We start from the raw sequence: 21,672 nt of genomic DNA, 5'->3' as shown, positions 1-21,672 counted from the left end.
AACAGAAATGCCATCAAATGGTACACTGACGGCTTTAAAGCACCAGACAGAACTGGAATAGGAGTCTACTGGTCCAGAACCAAACAATCTGAAAACCTGGGTGTCAAACCTAGCATTTTTCAATTAGAAATCTATGCTAAGATAGGAGCTATGGCAAACAGAAGATCATCATCCTTTATAGGAAAGCAGCCAATATAGCTTTAAGTTCCAATATCACAAAATCTCTAAAGCAGATAAACCGTTCATAGGATCTGAACCCTTATGTGGTATCATTACATAAAAATAGAACAAGCATTGGAAAAGAAAGTAGATAGTAGAAAAACCAATTACTGGGACAACCTACAGAGGTTGAGATAGGCATAGATTCTTCTTGGAAATTATTACCAGAGAAGATCTGTTGAATGTATCAACCTAAATAAGAACAATCTACGAATACTAACAGGAGTTCTATCGAGGCAGTGTCGTCTCAACAAACACCTGAAGATACTAGACCTAGCAGATAATGCGGCGTGCAGATTTTGTTGGACAGATGGCGAAACTTCTACATTCTTTCTAAGTATGATACATACGGAATTCCAAATCACTACACCTGGGAGTGTATGAAATAAGACGAATATGTTTCGTAGCTACAGTCATCCCACGTTCTGAACATTCGAAAAGGAGTGGGATTAACTGATAAACTGTGAACACTGGGTTGCCTATTATCGCGACAAGAAAGGGGGACACAACCTTTGGTCATGGTGTACACGGTACTCTAAATATACATACATACAGTTCCTTGATCTCGGCAATCGTGAGACGAATCATCATATATGGAGTACTGGAACTCCAGAGCTCTATAATTGGGACCATATGAAAAAGAAGAAAGAGATCTCTGGCAGCATCCCACATTCCGAACATTCGAAATACACAAGAAAAGGAATAGATAGATCCTTTGGGTCCGGTGTGTATGATACTCCATGTTAAAGAGTCCTTAAATGAAGATAAAGTTGAGATAATTCATGGGAAATATCAAAGTCTTTTTCGTATATATTTTATTTGATTATTTTATTTTCTATGCATAAATAAAAAAAGTAAATCTTATTCTTAAGTTACTTCCATCATTAACATTTACAAATAAAGTTTACACAGTCAAATATTAATATTTATTTACAATGAGATCTCTTCGGGATCGCTGAAAGCTCCTATTCTTTTGTGGACGTCGACGGACCGTACGGCGAAATAATACTTGTTCTTATCGGCGAATTGAGTTAGAGTACACGCCATCGGAAGGGCTAAAGCTTTAACATCACCTACTTTCCTCCACATATCCGTACTAGGAGGTGCGTTGGTTTCTTGATACGCGAATAACTGATAACTCGCTATACCTTCGTAGATATCTAAATTGTAAGGCATTCGCCATTGTAAGATGATACCATTTTCAGTTTTTCGTATACTTAAATGAGGTTTAGGAAGTAATGGTTTCAATGAAGCGTTTACAACGGCTGGAGGAGGAAGAGGTAACGGAGCGGGATGTTTCCTTGTCACTGTCGGTAAGGTTTTTAACTGTATATTCGACGATTTTGATGGTATCATTGATACAGTGGAACCGTTTAAAGCTGAAGCTGCAACAAAACAAAATTTGATTACAATTTGATTCGAAAACATCGGGTAGATCTGAAAATTATTTACTCTTTAAAACATTGTGTTTGTGATTACAACCAAACTTTTTTTATTTCCAAAGCAATGACAAAAATTATTGTTAATTCCATTTTTTTCTGGGCTAAAATAAAACAAAACTTGACTTCGTAAGTGTTGTTCAACTCTTTAGTTTGTGTTGCTAGTTATTTGAAAATCAAAAACGGAAAGGAGATGTCTCAAAAAAAGGAAGAATACTTCTAACAAAAATCTGATTCCAAAAAAAGTTCCTCGACTCTTTGATCCTCAAATTTGAAGTCTAGTTACTTCATTGTTTTAATATTTTTTGCTATTCTTCAAATTTAAAACTTTCAGTTAATAGAAATTGTGATATATAAATATTTTGAAAAATTACCCCAAAAAATTTGGGAATTAAGGACGGAAGAGGAACCTTTACAGACTCGAATGCTTTCTGGGAAAAATCTTAGGAAAAGGAAAAATTCTAACACATCCTTTCCAAAAGTGTTATTCCATTGTTCTAACCTTCTCCAAATATAAATTGTAATTTGGTTGGCTAAAATTGGATTTTTGTTGTTATATAAATCTTTTAGAAAATTATTTTCTCTTTAATAAATTGTGCTTGTGTGGTCAACCAAACTTTTTATTTTAATAATATTGACAAAAGCATGGTCTATTTTCATGGGAAAAAACTACACAAAAAATCTTAGCAACCAAGACAATCAACCAGTATTTAATTTAAAAGCGATCAATCCAAACTTTTATGCCATGTGAAACCCATAAGTTTGAAAAAAATAATAAAGTCTGCTTAGTTTGTATTGCTAGTGTTTTGGAAATAATCGAATTATTTCTGCAGTATGGGAAAAAGAAGAATCCCGACAGGTTCTTTCAAAACGTTTCTTCGGTTATTTGATCCTACCAAATCTGAAATCTAGTTATTTCATTGTTCTAATCTTTTTTCTTGGTTTCCAATTATAAAAATTTCCATTAATGAACATTGTTGAGGATGCTAGTCATTTAGAAATCGAGGACGGAAACGTGGTCTGCGGATCTTTGATTCGGCCAAATCTTGTCTAGTTATATCTTTGTTCTATTTATTTTACTTATTCTCTTATTCCTTCCATTTTAATTAGACATACTATGAATTTTTCTATAAAATTAAGAGTATCATGAGTTAGTGCCGTAACTGTTGATTGGTAAGTAAGTTATGTCTACTTCTCTAATTATAGCTAGCCATACATTACTATTCTGGTTATGCGTTTTTAACAGACTTTCCTTTAGCCGAGAACTGTGGTTTTCAAACCGTTTGAAAAGGTTTGATCGACCTATTGAAACATTTTTATCTCACGTAGTACAATTTTATTTCTCCATATATGGAGAAATAAATATATGAGCATAGAAAGTAAGACGCGAATCTACAAGACCTTTATCAGACCCATGCTAACCTATGCCGCAGAAACAAGGGCAGACACAACACAAACAAAGAGAAAAATGAGAACAGCAGAGATGAAGATATTACGATCAATAAAGGGTACCACACTCCACGATAGAATACCCAACACAGATACCTTAAGAGAACTGGGAGTACAAGATGTCGTTAGATGGGTAAGAGCAAGACGCCGACAATGGAGAGACCATGTAGAACGAATGGCTCCAGAACGGATTGCCAAATGGGCCAAAACACAGAAACCAGACACAAGACGCCCAATCGGTAGGCCCCCAAAACGCTGGTACGATAGCTGGACATCGGCGTCACAAGAGGGCAAATGACAGACCTGACAGGACCTCGTCCTACTACAAGAAGAAGAAGTACAATTTTAGCCTTTTTATGAGATCTCTTGTATCCATTTATACATTCACCGCATTATGTCCTTTGGCTCTTTCTGTTCCAGTTTTTTATTTACCTAATCTATCTACCAATTCAGCAATTTCTTGTTCATTTTTTTATATTATTGATTGTTATTTTGTCAGTTTAGTGTTCTTTTTATTTTGTTGCGTTTTTGTTCAACATTTTCTTCTGTCTTAATTGTCCTACTCTTTCTGTTCCAGTTCTTTTATTTGGTCTATCAGTTTCTTGACTTTTTTTATTAGTAATTCTAGCTTCCATCAGTTTCTTCTCAATCTATCCAGCAATTTAGCAGACTCTTGTTTATTTTTCCCATTATTGATTTGTACTTTGTTACTTTTTAGTTTCCTTCATATCCTCATTTCGTTTTCCTTGCTTTCTTTCAGGTATTTTTTTGTTGCGTTTCTGTTTAACATTGTCTTCTGTCTCAATTGCCCTTCTCTTTCGTTGCCAGTTCTTTTATTTGGTCTTTTCCATTTTTAATAGTGTTTCTAACATCCGTTAGATTCTTCTTAATATATCTACCAATTCAGCAACCTCTTGTTTACTTTTTCTATTATCGATTCTTATTTTGTTACTTTTCTCCCATTTTAGGTCTTTTTTTTCCTGCTTTTCTTTCACGTATTTTATTTTTGTTGCGTTTTTGTTCAACATTTTCTTCTGTCATTTGTCTCAATTGTCCTACTCTTTCTGTTCCAGTTTTTTTATTTGGTCTATCAGTTTCTTGACTTTTTTAATAGTAATTCGAGCTTCCTTTTGTTTATTTTTTCTATTATCGAATCTTACTTTGTTACTTTTATTTTTGAAGCATTTTTGTCTAATATTTTTTTCTGTTTTTTGTCTCAATTGTCCTTCACTTTCTAGTCTAGTTCTTTCTTTTGATCTATCAGTTTCTTTTTTTATTAATGTTTCTAGCTTTCATTAGATTCTCCTTTATCTACCAAATTAGAAATTTTTTGTTAATTTCTTCAATTATTGATTTTTATTTTGTTACTTTTTATTTCTTCACCCTTCCTCATTTCGTTTTTCATACATTCTTCTCAACTATTTTATTTTTATTGCGCTTTTATTTAACATTTTTTTCCGTCTTTTTTCTCAAGTGTCCTTCACTTTCTGTTATTTTTTCATTCGTTCTTTTACAATCCCCGATTCGGTTTTTCCTGCTTTCTTCCCAAGTATTTTATTGTGTCCTCTTGATTTATTCCTCTGTAGAAGCTGATGCCTACTGGGGAAAGGACAGTAAACCTACTCTGGATCTTTAAACCCAGGTTCTATTCAACCGATTACAGGGCACGAATCTGCTGTGGGAATCTCTTACTTGGGGATTAAGGAACACCTGGGCGACAAAATGACTGCAAATAGACAACTAGGACCGACAAGTAATATTTGTCTAGTCACAAAAAGTACTGTTCCTAATCTTGTCCTGAACAGGATAATTATTTTCATAAAATGATCGCAGGTGGTTCTCCTTGCGCTAAAAAAGTGTTTAGAAAAATAGAAAAAACAGTACAAGAGAATGAAAAAGTGATAGCCCAAAACTTTTTAAGTAAAGAAATAAAAATTATACAACACAATAAATATCCACAATTTAATATATAAAATATATAAACTACCAATGACTAGGAGATTCTTAGGATTTGCTCTTTCTTCTGTTATCTAGATATTATAAGATTTGGCTTTAATCTTCAATTTACATATAAACCTTTCCGTTAAATTACAATGTTTAGATGACATACACGTCTCTGTGCTTACAATGTCATTTCTTAGGACGCTGAAAGTATAAAATTCAGTTTATTATCTTAGTTTCTAGTTTCTCATACTTTTCTACATAGTTTAATTTACTCGGATAAATCAAACCTTGGTTTCTATAGACAAATCCAAAGTGTGGATTATTTACAAAGTCAAGTTTTACAAATAGACCAATTGCAATTGAATCTGTAAAATCCAACTATATTGACATCAAAAATGAGAATGTAAGCAAAAGTTCAATTAATTAGATTGATTGAAAATTAGTGGAAATTTGATTGGAAAATTCCGCTCGTCTTCAGTATATTACCCACCTCGGATCCTGATGAAATTTTGAAAGAGAAATGGTTGGTTCGTGAATGGAAAAAGTGCATTATTCATATGGGGATGACGAATATTTTAGATTTGGCCCTGATATAGAAAAAAAATTTCTCCGCGGAGTTGTAATTATCTGTGAATTGTAGAAGAATAGTATGGTACCAACTTAAATAATGGAAATAAAAAAAATTACTCGACGTACCAAATAGTCTTTTGGGCGTATAATGGATTGAGTTTAACTGCACCTTTATTACTACCTATCGTCGGCCATCTCGTTCATCAACGTATTCAACAGCTTTCAGGAAAACCTCAGAAAGCTTGCAACACCGGTTGATATGATAAAGGCCTGGAGGGCCGTGGGCAGCCCGTTAAAGAAGAATTTATGATATTGTTAGGTTAATTCTGGTTAGGTTAGGTGAAATTAGGTTAGGTTAGACTAAGTTAGGTGCAATTTGGGTTCGGTTAGTTTAGGTTAGACGAAATTAAATTAGATTATGTTAGGCGAAATTGATTAGGTGAATTTATGTTAGTTTTGGAATAGATGAAATCAAGTTAGGTTAGTTTAGATTAAGTAAGATTATATAGGTTTATGTGAAATTTACGTTAGACTGGGTTAGGTGAAATTAAGTTAAGTTAGCTTCCACCTTACCACATACGGCGAAATATATTAGACTAGAATAGTTTAGTTTAGGTAAAATTAGGATAAGTGAAATTATTTTAGGTTAAGTTCGGATAGATTAGTTTAGGTTGGGTAAAGTGAAATTGGGATGGATTAGGTTAAATGAAATATGTAAATTTAGGAAAGGTTTGGCTAGGTTAGGTCAGTTTATGTTAGGTTTGATTGAGATAGATTTGTGTCATTTACGTCTTATCCGTCGCTTCATTTCGGTATTTTAGCGCTTCTGAACCATTTTATCGATCGCTCGCATCGTCATCAGTGGAAAAAACCCTTTTCTACATCGAACCCTCCCGAAATCGATCCCCAACGAAAAACTTCAAATTCCAACTTGCATATCTCTGAATATAGGAGTTTCCGCCGAACAGAATTTGGACGATCACTTCCTCATTCCACGCGCATTGTGTGTATATGTATGTGAAATTTCATCGGGATCGGATATAAACAAATTTAAACAAAGCACTTTAAATAAAAATCGTTAAGATACTTACTTAGAACACCGTTGGTGGTAGGTTGGAAATTTAAAAGTACCGCCTTCTGGACGCCAGTTCCGGAATTTCCGGCGGAACCAGGTTGCACCACGTACATAAGTTGAGTAGTTCCCCCCGCAGTGGAAGTCACCACGCTAGCGGGTATCGCGATACCGTTCTTCATTTGAGCCGAAGTTAACCGAACTCCTTGCGGTAACGTCGTAACGGTCCTCGTCTGCAAACCGACTTTGGTTCCTGTGGGAGTCGTCTTCGCTTGACCAACCGCTACGGTCTTCGATTGCCCTTTTGCGGAGGTACCTTTGGGGCTCGCTTTATTTTGTGCCATACCATTTTTATTTACAATTTTTATTGGGGTACCGGCATTTTTATTGAGTATCGACTTTTGCGCTACGTTTTTGGCTGTTCTATCATCTTCGTCGGTTAAATCGATTACACCAGGTGTTCCGTTCGGTTTTTGTTGATCCGCGGTTTTCGTACGAATTAGAGGTGGGCGTTTGGTTACCGGGGGCGTTGAAGCTTTAGCTGTAGGGGTAGGTCGGATTTGTAAAGCTTGAGTCAAGATCGGGGCCGTAGTCGGGGTTTTACGAGGCGACGGTGCCGTCGACGGGGTAGTCTGTAACAAACAATTTTTCAATAAAAATAGAAAAATAAATAAATAAAAGACGAAATTTCTTACCGGTACCACTTGTCGAATAACACTATTGTTTACTTGAACGTTCCTTTGACGATTTACGGCATTGGGAGGTACGGGAGTTGATGGTGTTCGAGGCGGGGTTGCCGTATTCGGTAGAGATTTCCTCCTGGAGGCCAATTCGTTGTTGGGATTCAATTTAACCTGCAATCCGACTGATCTAGTTATTTTTAACGGCACTATCGGTTTCTGGTTGTTGTTGTGGGATCGCAGTTCGGTCATCAGCTTTTTATTTACGATATCCAAGTCTCTAGTTTGTTTAGAAAGTTGTTGAACGTCTTTTCTTAATGATTCTATTATTTGTTCCTGCTTCTTTATTGTCTGGTGTAATTCTCCGGTGTCTGTTTTATGTATCAGAGCTTCGCATATTTTCTGTAGGCAAAATTGTTCGAGATCCGAACGCGTCAATTTTCCTTCGCCCAAGTTCCTCTGTTTCATAAACTTTTCGAACGTAATCAATGTTTTCATTTTATCATTTTTCGTGGAATTCGTTTTCCTATTTTCATCTAACGATGTTTTATCTCCTTCTTCCGATTTCTTCTCCGACGACGCTTGTCTCTTATCTAATTTGGCCGTTTGGTTTTCCTCCGAAAATTCTTCCGATATTCGTATTTTCTTATTCACCACTGGAGATTGATCATTGTCGCTTTCAATTAGTGGCCTTTTACCAGTCGAAACGGGAGAGGTCCTTTCTTCATTTCCTGTCATTAAAAAAAATATTCATTTTTCGAAAAAATCGCGAAAAACATGCATCTTCAAAATAAAAATATCGCCATCAAAAAATAAATCTTTGAACAAAGTTACTGAAGCTTTGGTTAGGAATTTAATATATATATATATATATATATATATATATATATATATATATATATATATATATATATATATATATATATATATATATATACCACAAATTAATGAAAACTGATGATGATACTTTAGAAAAATGTTAACAAATCATCATAATTTAACAGTAATAATCAAGTGTTAGAATTACGTCAAAATTGTCAAATAGAGTGGTCAAAAAAATGACATTCAAATAATACTTAATCTAATTATATATCTAAACTGAAAATAAAATAATTCAATGAACTATTTTTGTATATAATATAATCTATTTTACTTAAAATTGATTTATAAAAATTATATGTATTTCTACAGCTTTAATCCTGTATATTATTCCCGGTATAACTAGAGAGTATAATTAACTACTTTGTTCAATATTATATTATTACTATATTTCTATATTATGAAATTAATACTGACCACAACCAGAACCAAACAACCAATGGATCATATCCATTTTGAACTAATTACTTCTAATTGTTTAAAATACTTTGTTGAAACATATCGTTTCCGAGTGACTACATTTTTTTAAACATTCGTAGCTTTAACTAGTCAATAGGATTCGAATTCAATAATCACGTGATTATTAGATGACAGATTTTTAATACTAGTTACAGTAATTAATCTCACTTTCTCCATGTATTACGAACTATAGAGTTTTGGTTATAAAATATGGAGTCAAAGAGAAAGTAGAGTATCTCTTATGGGAGAAAAGTTCAAAAACCTTCCATAAAGGCGCTAGTGATGTAGTATACAGAGTTAAAAAATATAACCTAAAAATGGAGTGATTTTAATTCGTATTTTCTAGCTAATGATATTTGGCGTTACCTTTAAAATTTACATCGATGCTAATGTGACACCACACTTATTTATAAAATTTCGATGGACACTTTTCATATACATATACATATATATTTCATATACTCATATACACTACTGGAAATAAAATGACAGTTCTCTTTATAAAAGTGTCGTAGTAGTTAATTTGAAATTGGATGTCTAATTCACCTTGATCAGCGTTTTGACGTAATATACGTCAATATTTTCCAAGGTTGTTGATGGATAGGTTGCCCTATAAAGTGGGTACGACAAGCGAAAATCGTCATCGATTAAAAACTATCGAAGAATAAACGTTTGATTTGTGCCATCTGTGGTAAAATCTTATTTGATATCTAATTTTTTGGTTGATTTTTTATTTTAAACTAGTGTTCTTTATGAGTTTAAATCGAATATTTTACGCATGTTAACAACAGTGAAGAACTGAAGAAATCTGGGATTAAATTTTAAGCGAAATGGAAGAATAATAGATTTAGGATGTATACATTTTTTTGTAATATACTATAATATACTATTGAAGACAAAAATGCAGCGACATTTACTTTCTATAAAATGAAAAAAAAAAACACAAAAAAATTCACTCGAGTCGCACGCTTGCAGTGTAAATTCTACAGATTCCATCCTTTTTCTGATTTTAGCGTCTCAAAGCCATTAGTGTTAGCTTTATAATGAGTGGTCCATGTTGTTATTTTTTTTTGGTAAAGAAAAAATATCAAACGACAAGGAGCCTTAAACAATGAAAACGTAAAGAAAATACAAGCTTAAATCCGTCAAAATAATAACCTATTATTTCCTCCCCTGACCTTAATAACAGCTTCGAATCGCTTTTGATGATTTGAATAAGTTTCTTTACTCGATCTTGTTCGATGCTATCTCATTATTCAGTAACCGCCGTTTTGAGGTCGGATTTCGTGGCTGGTGTAAAATTTTAAGCTCGATCTTTTCTCTCAAGTTCATCCCATAAATGCTCGATAGGTTATAAATCAGGGCTACGCGCTGGTCAATTCGATTTCGACAACCTGTAAATACTGCCGTACGGAAACTGTGTTATATGGATGGGCATTGTCAAGTTTTAGCTGATATAACTATGTATCGTTAATATACCCGTTCCATCGCCAATTTCAAATAAAAACAAACTTGCTTCCATTGATACGCTCTTACAAACCATCCAGGAACCTCTTCCCAGAATCAAGTCATCTTTTATGCCACACTGCACACACTCTGTTAGTTTAGGGCCAGTAGCTTTTTGGATCAATGTTAGCTGCCTTAAATTTCTTTCTTTCTGACTATTCAGCCACTCCGCGTCTTCGATGAAAGTTACCAGCCACTTGGTAACAAAGGTGAACTCTGAAAACATATGACTGACCCATTTTCAGCACACTCGCCACTCTGGCTAACTGTGACCCTATCGCAATACGGAGACCACTTGAGCAGTATTATCACTTGATGTGTCCATTGTCAGGTAGAACTTTTGTTTGTTGTTAAACGGAGATTTGTATCCGTTGATGCTTGATAATGGTGGGTTATATAAGGGTTAGTATTTCCCGAATTGGCACCATTGTAAACAAGAAGGGTGGTTACTGATCATAACATATTGTTGGACTGTGAGAGCAAGAAACTACAATATTTTATATTATTTCGAAGCTTTTATATTTCATCGAGGAAAATATAATTTCGTGTTCTGTTTTTTGCCAGTAATTTCTGATTGGAGGAGTGTCAAATCAATACTAATTTGGGCTCAAACTAACAATAAAATTAGATCATTCTTATCATCAGAGCAATGGGCAAAAATTTAAAAAATTGGTCTAAAATTTTGCTAGTTAGTTGCCAAAAAATCGACAACAATGCTAATTTCACATTAAACTAGTAGCAACTATAGCTAATTACTATTATCAGAGGAGTGGCGAAAATTATCAAAATTTGTTGCTAATTAGTTGCCAAGAAATCGATTGTGCCGCTCAATTTGGTCTCAAAAATTCGACAAAAATGGTAGTTTAAGCTCGAAGCAACAAAACAATAGATAATTATTATTATCAGAGTAGTGGGCGAAAATTATTAAAATTTGTTGCTAATTAGTTACCAAAAAATTGATTGCGTCGCTCACAAAATCGACAACAATGGTAGTTTGAGCTTAAAATGATAGCAACAATAGCCAATTATTATTAAAAGATATCCTAGAAGTGCTGTTATCAAGGTAGGACAAAGTGTGCGATGACTCTTGCATAGGATGGGCACTCCGGGGAATCTTCATGTTTCCACCAGTAAAGGTATTTCCTAAAACATCCATGTCCGAAGATCATTTGGATCAGATAATAATTAACCTCTCCATGGGGCCAGTTAAGCTAGATATCTAGCCGCGGGATAAGTTGGTTGGACTTGGTCGATGCTTTACATAAGATTAGCCAGCAATCAATGCTATTTCTCCGCTCATTTCTTCTGAACTTTGTCGGGCTCAGTATGGTAGATCTTTTCTGTCGATAAATGGATTTTTTTCTTCTGCTAACAGTCCAATGGTCAGCATTCCTGCAATGACATATTGCGTCCTCGGACACGGTGCGGAATGCGCTGGCAACTCTTAGGGCACTCAACCGATAAACCGAAGCTACTTTCCGTCGTGATTCCTGTTTCTGCAATACGTCGGCCTAGATTGAATGCCATCGATGTGACCACCAATGACAACAAAGCTATAGTTCTCTATTTTGGACCTCCTTCGTTCGGCGTAAGTCGAGATAAGATGTTCCTTACACCATAAATCTTTACATCTACGAACTCGGCTTGCTGCTTGAAGTTCAGTCTGGCATCGATCATCACTCCCAAGTAATGTATAATCGGTTTGGATGTGAGGTATTATATATGTCAACCTGTCTTAGAGGCACAAAACCTGCCCCCTCTTCACCTCATGGTGAAGAAATCCGCCAACAGGCTAATCCAGACAGTAAAAATAAAGCCACGTAACATGATAGGTCGCCTAAGGGCGATATTTGAAGGTCCTGACAAACCAATAGACCGAATGCATAGCATTTTGGACAAAGATACTACGTTTGAAGTGGTACTTAACGACCGCTAATCGTTGAAAATCAAAAATTTTCAGCAAGCTTTTAAATATATCTCTCTGGTACGCAGACGGTTTGAGGCTAGTACAAGGAGCTGGAATGGGTATTTTTGGACCAATTGCAAACTCTTCATACCTCTAGGAACAACGCTCACCATTTTTCAGGTAGAGTTGCTGGGAATAAACAAATGTGCTCAGGAATGTTTGGATAGAAACTTCTCTAAAAAGCACATCCAAACCAGTGTGGGAGTATAAACTAACTTTTAAAACACCAGCTAACAAAAACAGAATAACTCTAATGTGGCTTCCAGATCACCAGGGTATACCAGGAAATGAGGAAGCTGCCAGTCTTGCCAAAAAAGGGGCAACTACTCCATACCTTATACCAGAACCCTACTGTGGCCTCACGAGATGTCACATCAATAACGAACTAAACGAATAGCTAAAGAATCCGATGGAGTCTTACTGGAGAAATACTCCAGGCCTAAGACAATCCAAAATATTCATTACAATTTAACCATATCAAGTAAAAAGTCTGCAGAAATTCTCGTGATGACCAGAAACGATATGAAACTAGTGGTCGGTATACTAACATGTCACTGCCTCGACACATCAAGACGATGGGCATGATAACTGCAGATTCTGCGAGCAAGCCATGGAAACAGCTGAGCATCTACTCTGCGAATATCCTGTTCATTTCGCTAAGTACCTTGAAGGAGTAGTACTGACACTTAGGGAACAAAATAGCCTCCTTTGGGAGGAATCTATGTATTTTGGAAGCAGGATAATAAGATGTAAAGCCAAAACGTCTTCCTGCAACAATCTATGATCTACAAAATCTATGCAGAATTTCCATAGATAATTTCGACAAACGAGTGCCTATGTGTATGCAAAACTGTCATTTTCCGATATATTATTCCATGATTCTATAAGAAATTACAATCAAATGACTAAAAACTGTTTTTCCTATTCATTTCGAATTCTGTCATTTTTAATGAAGATTTACCGATTTTGCACTGTCAATTTCAAGAAATGTCACTACCCGGAATAAATAAATGTAAAAATATGAGAAAACATTTTTTTTACTTACTTTTCGTATCGGCAGAAATTTCCTCCTTTTCACCTTTACTTCCAGACGATTTCTCTTCCGATTTATTATCAATGTCTCTAAAACTGTGATTGCTATTTATTTCCGAGATATCATCAACGCTGGGAGGATTTTGACTGTCACTTTCACTTTGTATCGTTTCACTATCCTTATTTTCACTATCACTCGTAGGTTCACAAACACCCGTATCAGCAGTACATGTATACTGATCTGATGAATTGGTATTACCATCATCAAAGTCCATATTTTCATCTTTATCACTTGAAACTATAGTATCTTCTTGATCTGCATCTATTTCATCCACATCGTTTTCTTGTTTCTCATCGTCATTGTCATCGGATTTTTCATTAGATAGCGCCGAAGCATTATCTTCATCTGCGTCAAGAATTACGGAAATATCCAAAAGATCTTCACAGTCTTCGTCTTTATTAGTTTCCAATTCTTTAGTATCACTCTCTTTTTTTTCTGTATTCGCAGTATCTTCTTCTGTTTCCTTGTGTTGCTGTTCTTCTTGCACAACATTCTTTCTTGTATTTTCAAGTTGTTTTTTTGATTCATCTTCACTTTCCTTTTGGCAATCTATTGTATCTTTTCTATTATTTACATTATCAACTTGTATATTCAAAGCACCAGAGTCGTTTACATTTACGTCTGCTTTATTTTTTGTTTCTTCAGTCCCAACACTAACTATATCTTCAATTGTGATTTTCACTGTATCTTGAAGATCAATTTCGGGTACATCCTGAACATCTAATTCCATAAATTCTACAATATCATCAAGTTTTTTGGTGGCATCATCATTTTCATCATTTTTTGATTTAATATCTTCTTCTATTGATTTTGAAACATTTTCTGGTGATTTTATATTTTGATCTGGAGTTACTGCATCTAGATCATCTATTTTTAATATTTCTTCATTTCCCGATTCAAATTTTTCACTTTCATCGAGGTTTAAATTCATCTTCGCCGATTCTACCGCTTTACTTTTTGAATCAGAAATTTGTTCTTTACCCTCATTATCTTCTTCGATCTGTTTTGTTTCTTCAAAAGACTCATCTGTTTCATCGATTATTTCCATATCTTTAAATACATCAGAATCTTCAGAATTTTTTTTACTTTGATCACTTTTGAGTCCTGTGTTATTTAGATCGGTTCCATCGCCTTCGTGGAGTAGTAAATGTTCTTCTTTTGCATCGGCAGTTTCCGGCGTGCTCGTTTCATATTTATTCAAAATGTCATCCTCAGTTTCTCCGTTTGGAATTGACGTCAGTATATCTCCTTTACCTTAAACAAATTTTTTTATAATACTATGCCGATGATTAGTATAAATAGATACATACAATTATTATCCATTTCGTTATCATCATCACAGCCTAACAAAGGTAAGTGGAAACTTTCTTCATCAGAATCCTTATCTTCTTCTTGAGATTTGAAAGAATCGAATAATTCTAAAGTACTTGAAAGAGGCCCTATGGTTTTGATCTCCGCCTGTTCTACCCTCGACGCCATAGTTTCTGTAAAAAATCAAATCTCTCATGTAACTTTTGTATATTTTAACATGACACATGTCATATGTTGTATATGCATCAAGTATGTTGGGTTTGTCCTAAATCGAAATTTATCATACTTCAAATAAAAAATATTTAAATGCAACATTGCAAAGTGGGCGGTCGTATTACTTTCCCTTCTATGCAATGTTGCATTACAATTCCCACTCTAACAATTTTTCCGGCGCCTATAAGGAGCAGTACTATTAATAGAGTAACAACTATAAATAGTGAGAGTACTGAAGCGGAATATAATACAATGGTTAGTACTCCATTCAGTGTATTACCCACCTCTTATTAAATATTATAGGCTTCTTATTGTTGGAAATATTATTTTTTCTACTCCTATACTTTAATCATTGTTTTAAATATGAACTACTACCACTTTAATGATATCCATTAAGATACATGTTCAGTAAGGTACAAGTTTATAACCAATAGGAATGCAGCAATCGATTATATTTGGACAACATCAACTATTGCTATGACTACCTGACGTATCTGAAATTTGTCAATTTTGACAAATTGTAGCAAAATTTTACCAATTCAAAATCAATTTGTGGTTTTTAAAATAAAAATCTGTGAAAATTTCTGATAAGAAGAATTTAAGTCCGCCAAATATTGTACACCAGGTCACAAGAGTCGTCAAATAATTTATTGCCAGCAAAATCAGCCAAAGTAAACGAAATATTTTACTCTCAATCTAAGGACAAAAATAAGGCTAGTAGCTTACCAGAAAACGTGGTGATTTTGATGAGTTATCTAAAAAATTGAAACCCCCCAAGTTTATAGACACCATTTTAAAATCTACACTTTTATCAAAAATGAAGTGGACACATCCAAATATCCTGAATTACATGCCTCACTGATCTGAAGATAATGAGCTTAAAAAATCTAAAATGTTTTCCTCAAATGAAAAAAAGCAATTTTTCTTCACACTTCTGTTCATTGAAATAGCATTGGGACAGATGGACAGATTTTTTCAATTTTTCAACTGTGTAAATTTACTTGACATTTGTTGTCATGTTTACCAATGTTAAGTTATTAGGTAAAAATTTACACAAACACCCATATATATACTGATCTGATGAATTGGCGTTACCATCATCAAAGTCCATATTGTAATTTTTATCACTTGAAACTTCTTGATCTGCATCTATTTCATCCACATCGTTATTTTGTTTCTCATCGTCATTGTCATCGGATTTTTCATTAAATAGCTCCGAAGCATTATGTTCATCTGCGCCAAGAATTACGGAAATATCCAAGACATCTTCGCAGTCTTCGTCTTTATTAGTTTCCAATTCTTTAGTATCACTCTCTTTTTTTCTGTATTCGCAGTTTCTTCTTCTTTTTTTTCTGTTTCTTCTGTATTTTCAAGTTGTTTTTTATTCATCTTCCGTTTCTTTTTTTTAATCTATTGTATCTTTTCTATTATTTTCATTATTTTCATCAACTTGTATATTCAAAGCACTAGAGTCTGCCTACTTTACGTCTGCTTTATTTTTTGTTTCTTCAGTTCCAACACTAACTATATCTTCAATTGTGATCTTCACTGTATTTTGAAGATCAAAATTAAGTTATTAGGTAAATATTTACAAAAAAATTTTCATTATACCATAATTATTAAACCTTTCAGTACAGCCGACTCGGGTAAATCCTTTCCATACAAACCCATCTGTTCGTTAGAATATACGCTTAAGAATTAGACTAGAAAAGACTATCACTCATAAATATTTCAAAATCTCTTTTTGCCTTTGTATCTTTAACAATAAGTACTCTTTTCATTCAATCTTTTTGAATCGACCTGGAAGAGCTTGAGTTGATATGGAAACCTGGTCAAAAACTTTGTTCTTTGAGCATTAGGAAAAATACATACAATACAGTGATCTACAATTGAACAAATAAGGTAAAATGATGAGGTCTTCCGATGTTATCACCAAACAGAGAAACAAAATTAGAACATTGAAACTAATCGTATAAATACTAATAATGATGATAGATTTCTATTTAAAGTAGAATCTTCCCATGCTTTTCAATGGCTTCTTATAGCACTTTTTGATTTATGGGACGAAAATTAGTAATGCGAAATTTTTTACCAACCACTCCCATACATTTTCAATGGGATTTATATCATAACTATTTGCCGGCCACGGTAAAGTCTCGATATTGTTTTTTAGACGACGCCATCTGAAAGTTGTTCGTTCTGTATTCATTCACATACCGAAAGTTGCGTTTTGAGTGTTCCATGTAGTGAAAGTGACAGTTCCGTTCTGCAAAACACTTTCGGGACACTATGGAGTAGACAACTTTAACTTCCTTAAATGTGACTCTAGCCACTTCAATGTTGACAGTTTCACTTCGATGATTTTGCATAACCTTAAATTTTTTATTTTCTTAAATTATTTGTTTTATCCGAAGTTTTGTCTAAATTAATGAATAACAATGAATGATAATGAAAAAGAAAACATCAGCGATGAAGAGTTACTCGAATCCACGCCACCTGATCTAACCAAAGAAAGCAATGCGGCCGTGCTTAATTCGTTGCCGGATAAGTCTCGTGCAAGGTTCGAAAAACAAAAGACGAAAAACCAAACGGAAAACGTAGTGTTCGCTTATTGTTAAGAAAAATCTAAGATCTGGAAAAGTTCTACTCTATGGTCTACATTATCGATGATTAAAAGTACTCTCGCAATAAAACAAGATGTTCACATCAACAAATATCCAAATTTTATCAATTTCCTGAAGAAACAAAACAAAGGGTACACTGCAAAAAAATCAAAAACTTTAACCAGAGAAAATATAATAGAATTCTTGTTACATTCTACAGTTACCCATGACAACGATGTTGTCTAGAATATTGAGAGTTGACACTAGCACCAATTTCCCAGCAAACTGCAGACACATTAATATTCATCCAATCTCAAACATTTTCCGGATTTGTTACTACCATCATACATATTGATTTTCAAATCCTGAATTTGGTGGTCTGTAAACGCGAATACGTCCGTCATCGCAGGACTTGAATGTTTTTTCATTTGAACAAACAATGGGGAAACAAGTTTGTCAAACACGTTGATTAAAGTGCAGTTTTAACAAACATTTCTTATTTCAACAAACAATTGTTTGACATTAGTCAGTTAGGTTTTGTCGAAGAATTGGTGATTGGAACCGCCGCCGTTGTCTGGCTTGCATTGCAGCAGATTATATTTTAATGGAAGAACCTCGTTCTCGTCGATGGTGGCAGAGACAATTATTTTTACGACGTTATGAATATAGTAGTGATGATTTCCGAAATGATTTGACAGCCGGGTGTTTGTTTACAAATTTTACGAGAATATCAAATGGGGATTTTGAATTGTTATTATCGATGATAGGACCAGTGATAAGTAAACAAAATACTAATTTTCGCCAAGCAATCAGCGTTCAAGATTGTCTGGCTATAACACTCCGGGTTTTTGGCTTTTCCTTAATTAAAATAAGTTAATCACCACCAAGGCTTCTTTTTTACTGTGGCCTCGGACTTACAATTTGTTGCTAGTAACTTTTTCTCTCGTCTATACTACACTAGAAGAGTTTCATTCTTTTTTTTTTAATCTCGGTGACATTATTTACACCTAAATCACACACCACAATAAAGGTTTACCTTCGTAAACGTTAATTAACCTTATCCTAGCTCCAAAACTCTTTACTCATTTTGCGGAAAAACCACACACCCACTTTTCCACTGAATATTTTCAATAAAAAATACAAACAATAATGTTTATATCCAAAAATTACGCCGGAAACCACTTGAAAATACATTAAAACAAGCTAAACAGGTGGTAAGGGAAGTCACTGACAAACAATGTTCGATCTAGGACGGGAACATTCTAGAAAAACAAAAATGGCGGCCCCTTTTCCTTCCATACATGAAATATTTGTTGGGATAGCGTCCACACCAAAAACACTGGCGAACATTGTTTGTCAAACAAAAAAGTTTGTCGAAATTTTCGACAAATGTTTAGCAAACAATGTTTGTCCAGTGGGGACGCGGCTTAAAGACAATTTGTTCCCAATACATAATTAAGTGCCAACAACTCTTGGATTGCTTGCCGTAGGACTTCACTAGAAACGTAATCAAAGGGATTAATCAATCAATATCTTGTTCGTCATTTGCAATTTTCATTCCTCCAGACCCCACAATCGCTTCTTCATTCTGGCTACGGTACTCGCATTAGCACCTAGATGAGTTGCTAGTCTTCTGAAGTTCTGATAGACCAACCAAGGTTTAAGTTAATTGTCAAATGATTTAGGGGGATAAAAAAAAAATTATAATTTGATTAACTCTGTATACCTCTTACTATATAACTAATCAAAATAATAAAACACCATGAAGTCAGAAAAATATAAATCGTGATTTGTTCCAGTTTTGTTCTTTACAAACCTCCCTCGTATATCTTCGAATTTGGTGAAATTTTGATTCATATTCATAGAAATAAAAAAGCGCTTAATCCGTTACTATTGTGAGGTTAAACTATATGGGGTGTTGTATAAATAAGTGTAAATCTTGACAACTTTAATAAATCCATTAAGTATGGTGGAAATATTTACTTCTATGTCTGCACCCTGTATAGGTTCGTGAGATTGAAATTAGTCCATTCAACTATTTGTGTCAATTTGAATATGGTTTATTTTTATTAATATGCCATTAATGTTTCAAAGTAAAATATTTAGTTTTATTTCTGAATCATACTGTATATATTATATTGAGATCAGTTCATTTAATTATGTACGTTTTTTAATTTTTTAGTAAGTTCAATAGTATTTGTCTCTTGAAAATTTATTTGAACTCATAAAAAATAAACAATTTACTTCTAAAGTTAATTTTTTCCATTTTCAAATAACCTACCTTACTTGCCATAGTAAACCAAAAGTTATTTTTTCCTAGTGGTCGATTTTCGGAACACTATGTAATATTAGGTTAACCACGTGTCTTTGCACGTTATAACTTCTGATTGCACTACTTGTAACATTTTGTACGCACCTCGTAATAGAAAAATTTCACACTACAAGAAAAACATTGGCATAGGTTATCCATAATTTTTAAAAATATGAAAAAAACAGGCCATTGCACTCGAACACGACAAAGGTTAACGTTGGAAACTGGCCCGAGGAATGCGGTGGCATGGGTGTTGAGCAAGCAACAGCGATCGGTGCGCATGCGTTTCCGTATCGTAAATACGAAATTAATTTCAGCTGCTAGCATAGCTTGTAGCTACTTACCTCATCTTGTGAACCAAATAAATGTAGCTCAGCTACAAATTTTCTTTCGAATCTCGATATTTTTCACACGAATTACCACATAGAAACAGTCATGGTCCTCAATATTACGAAATAACTGAAAAAGGAATTGGCCTAGTTGTAGCCTCGCCATCATGAGAACCATTTTGGCTCGATAGTTTCGTGACAGCTGGATTAGCGGGACCGATTCCGAGGTCATACAACGTTTACTGAATTATTTATTTTCCTTTTCAGTTCGTTTTAATGCTTGAGATGAGGTGTATCTGACATGTTACTTTTAGAAATTTGTAAAAAAAGCTACTGGAATTATTTGGGCCGAATTTCAAACGTCATAAATTGTATGTCGATTTGAAAACATACAAATACCAGACACATGTAGTACGGATACAAATTAATTAATAGAGAAAAGTTGACACCTATGTGTTATTTTTGAATAGATACTATCATTTTTTTAAAATTTAACAGCAGTCGTTAAAAATAATTAATAACATCACTCATAGGTTTATAATTTGTAAAAAATTATCTGAAAATCCAACTAATTATTGTTTATTGAAATACTAGTATAATTTTATTCTATTGGAAATATGTTGAATATCGAATTTTTGTATTTAAAAAATTTTGAAAAATGCCAACTAGAAGAAATTTTCTATCGACTGAACCCGAAATCAAATAAATATTTTTCGATACTATATAGAGTTCGATAAGACCCAAAAGTTGGAAATTTATGCCTATTTATTGGGAGGGCATTGAGCAGGGACGCACTATTATATTATAATACCCGGCATTTTCCTTATAGTTTAAAGAGAAATTTGAATTTTATTAAATTTAATTGATTTTAGAACAGGGTATATTTGGTTTACATTGTTGAGTTTGAAATTTTAATATAATGTTACTATTTAAAGTGTGTGGACGCTCGGATTAGAAATATGGAGGAAGCCGAATTACATGGTGGACTGCTTCCTTTGCAGTTTTGTCACGTTCGCACGAGAAGTCTTGTATTTCACTTTTTCTATTACTGGAACCTGGTATCTTATTACTTTGACGCCTATATTAGGATGCATTATCCATCACAGCATTGCTATTATTCCTTCTGACCCCGTATGTAGAATAATTATTCTTTTACCTTTATTAGACGGACATTTTCTTTAACCATCAACGCATGGTGTATCCTGGGTGTCGTACAAAGTCTCTTGTAGGTAGATTATCGTTAGGTTTTCCGATCTAGCTGTATTTATGTTTTCCAGATACGAGTATTCTATTTTGAGTTCTTGCAAGTGCATTATATCCATTATAACTTGCCTTTTGATTATTCTTTTGAATAGAAAAACCCCAAAACGGCGTAGTTGTAGTGAAACAATCTCACCATCAGTTTCTTGGAAGGGTCTCCGTGAAAGTCCAATTAGACAAAAAAATGAGAGTAAAGCTATATAAATTCCCATCAAGCTGAAAATCAGTAAAATTGTTTAAAATACAATTGAAAATGAAATTTGAATGTTCCCCATCGTTTCCGTCTATGGAAAAAATTTTATTCATGGTCAAACGTAAAAAAAAATTAGTTTTTCGCGATTATCAGCAAAACGGTAAGTTTTATCATAA

General features: G+C 34.0%; 1 protein-coding gene across 4 annotated transcripts in view; it reads right to left on the bottom strand.

Annotated features, from left to right (window-relative positions):
- Positions 1-1,019: 1,019 nt before the first annotated feature.
- The window catches only part of LOC130893385 (activating transcription factor 7-interacting protein 1-like), a 44,745-nt gene continuing 24,092 nt past the window's right edge, over positions 1,020-21,672 (bottom strand). For 3 of the 4 annotated variants that reach the window (XM_057799439.1, XM_057799438.1, XM_057799440.1), the window contains exons 2-6: positions 14,587-14,760; positions 13,229-14,530; positions 7,389-8,104; positions 6,713-7,325; positions 1,020-1,604 (exon numbers count right to left, since the gene is read on the bottom strand). In XM_057799439.1, the coding sequence (XP_057655422.1) occupies positions 1,150-1,604; positions 6,713-7,325; positions 7,389-8,104; positions 13,229-14,530; positions 14,587-14,755 (3,255 nt within the window). In that variant the 5' untranslated portion in view covers positions 14,756-14,760 and the 3' untranslated portion in view covers positions 1,020-1,149. Of the gene's footprint in view, positions 1,605-6,712; positions 7,326-7,388; positions 8,105-13,228; positions 14,531-14,586; positions 14,761-19,684; positions 19,976-21,672 lie in introns of those variants that run through there. The other variant, XM_057799436.1, reaches the window with a different exon arrangement.

Source organism: Diorhabda carinulata, chromosome 4, assembly GCF_026250575.1.
Source record: "Diorhabda carinulata isolate Delta chromosome 4, icDioCari1.1, whole genome shotgun sequence".
NCBI lineage: Eukaryota > Metazoa > Arthropoda > Insecta > Coleoptera > Chrysomelidae > Diorhabda > Diorhabda carinulata.
Note: the sequence above shows the minus strand (reverse complement) of the source record. Positions and strands in the feature narration are given on the sequence as shown.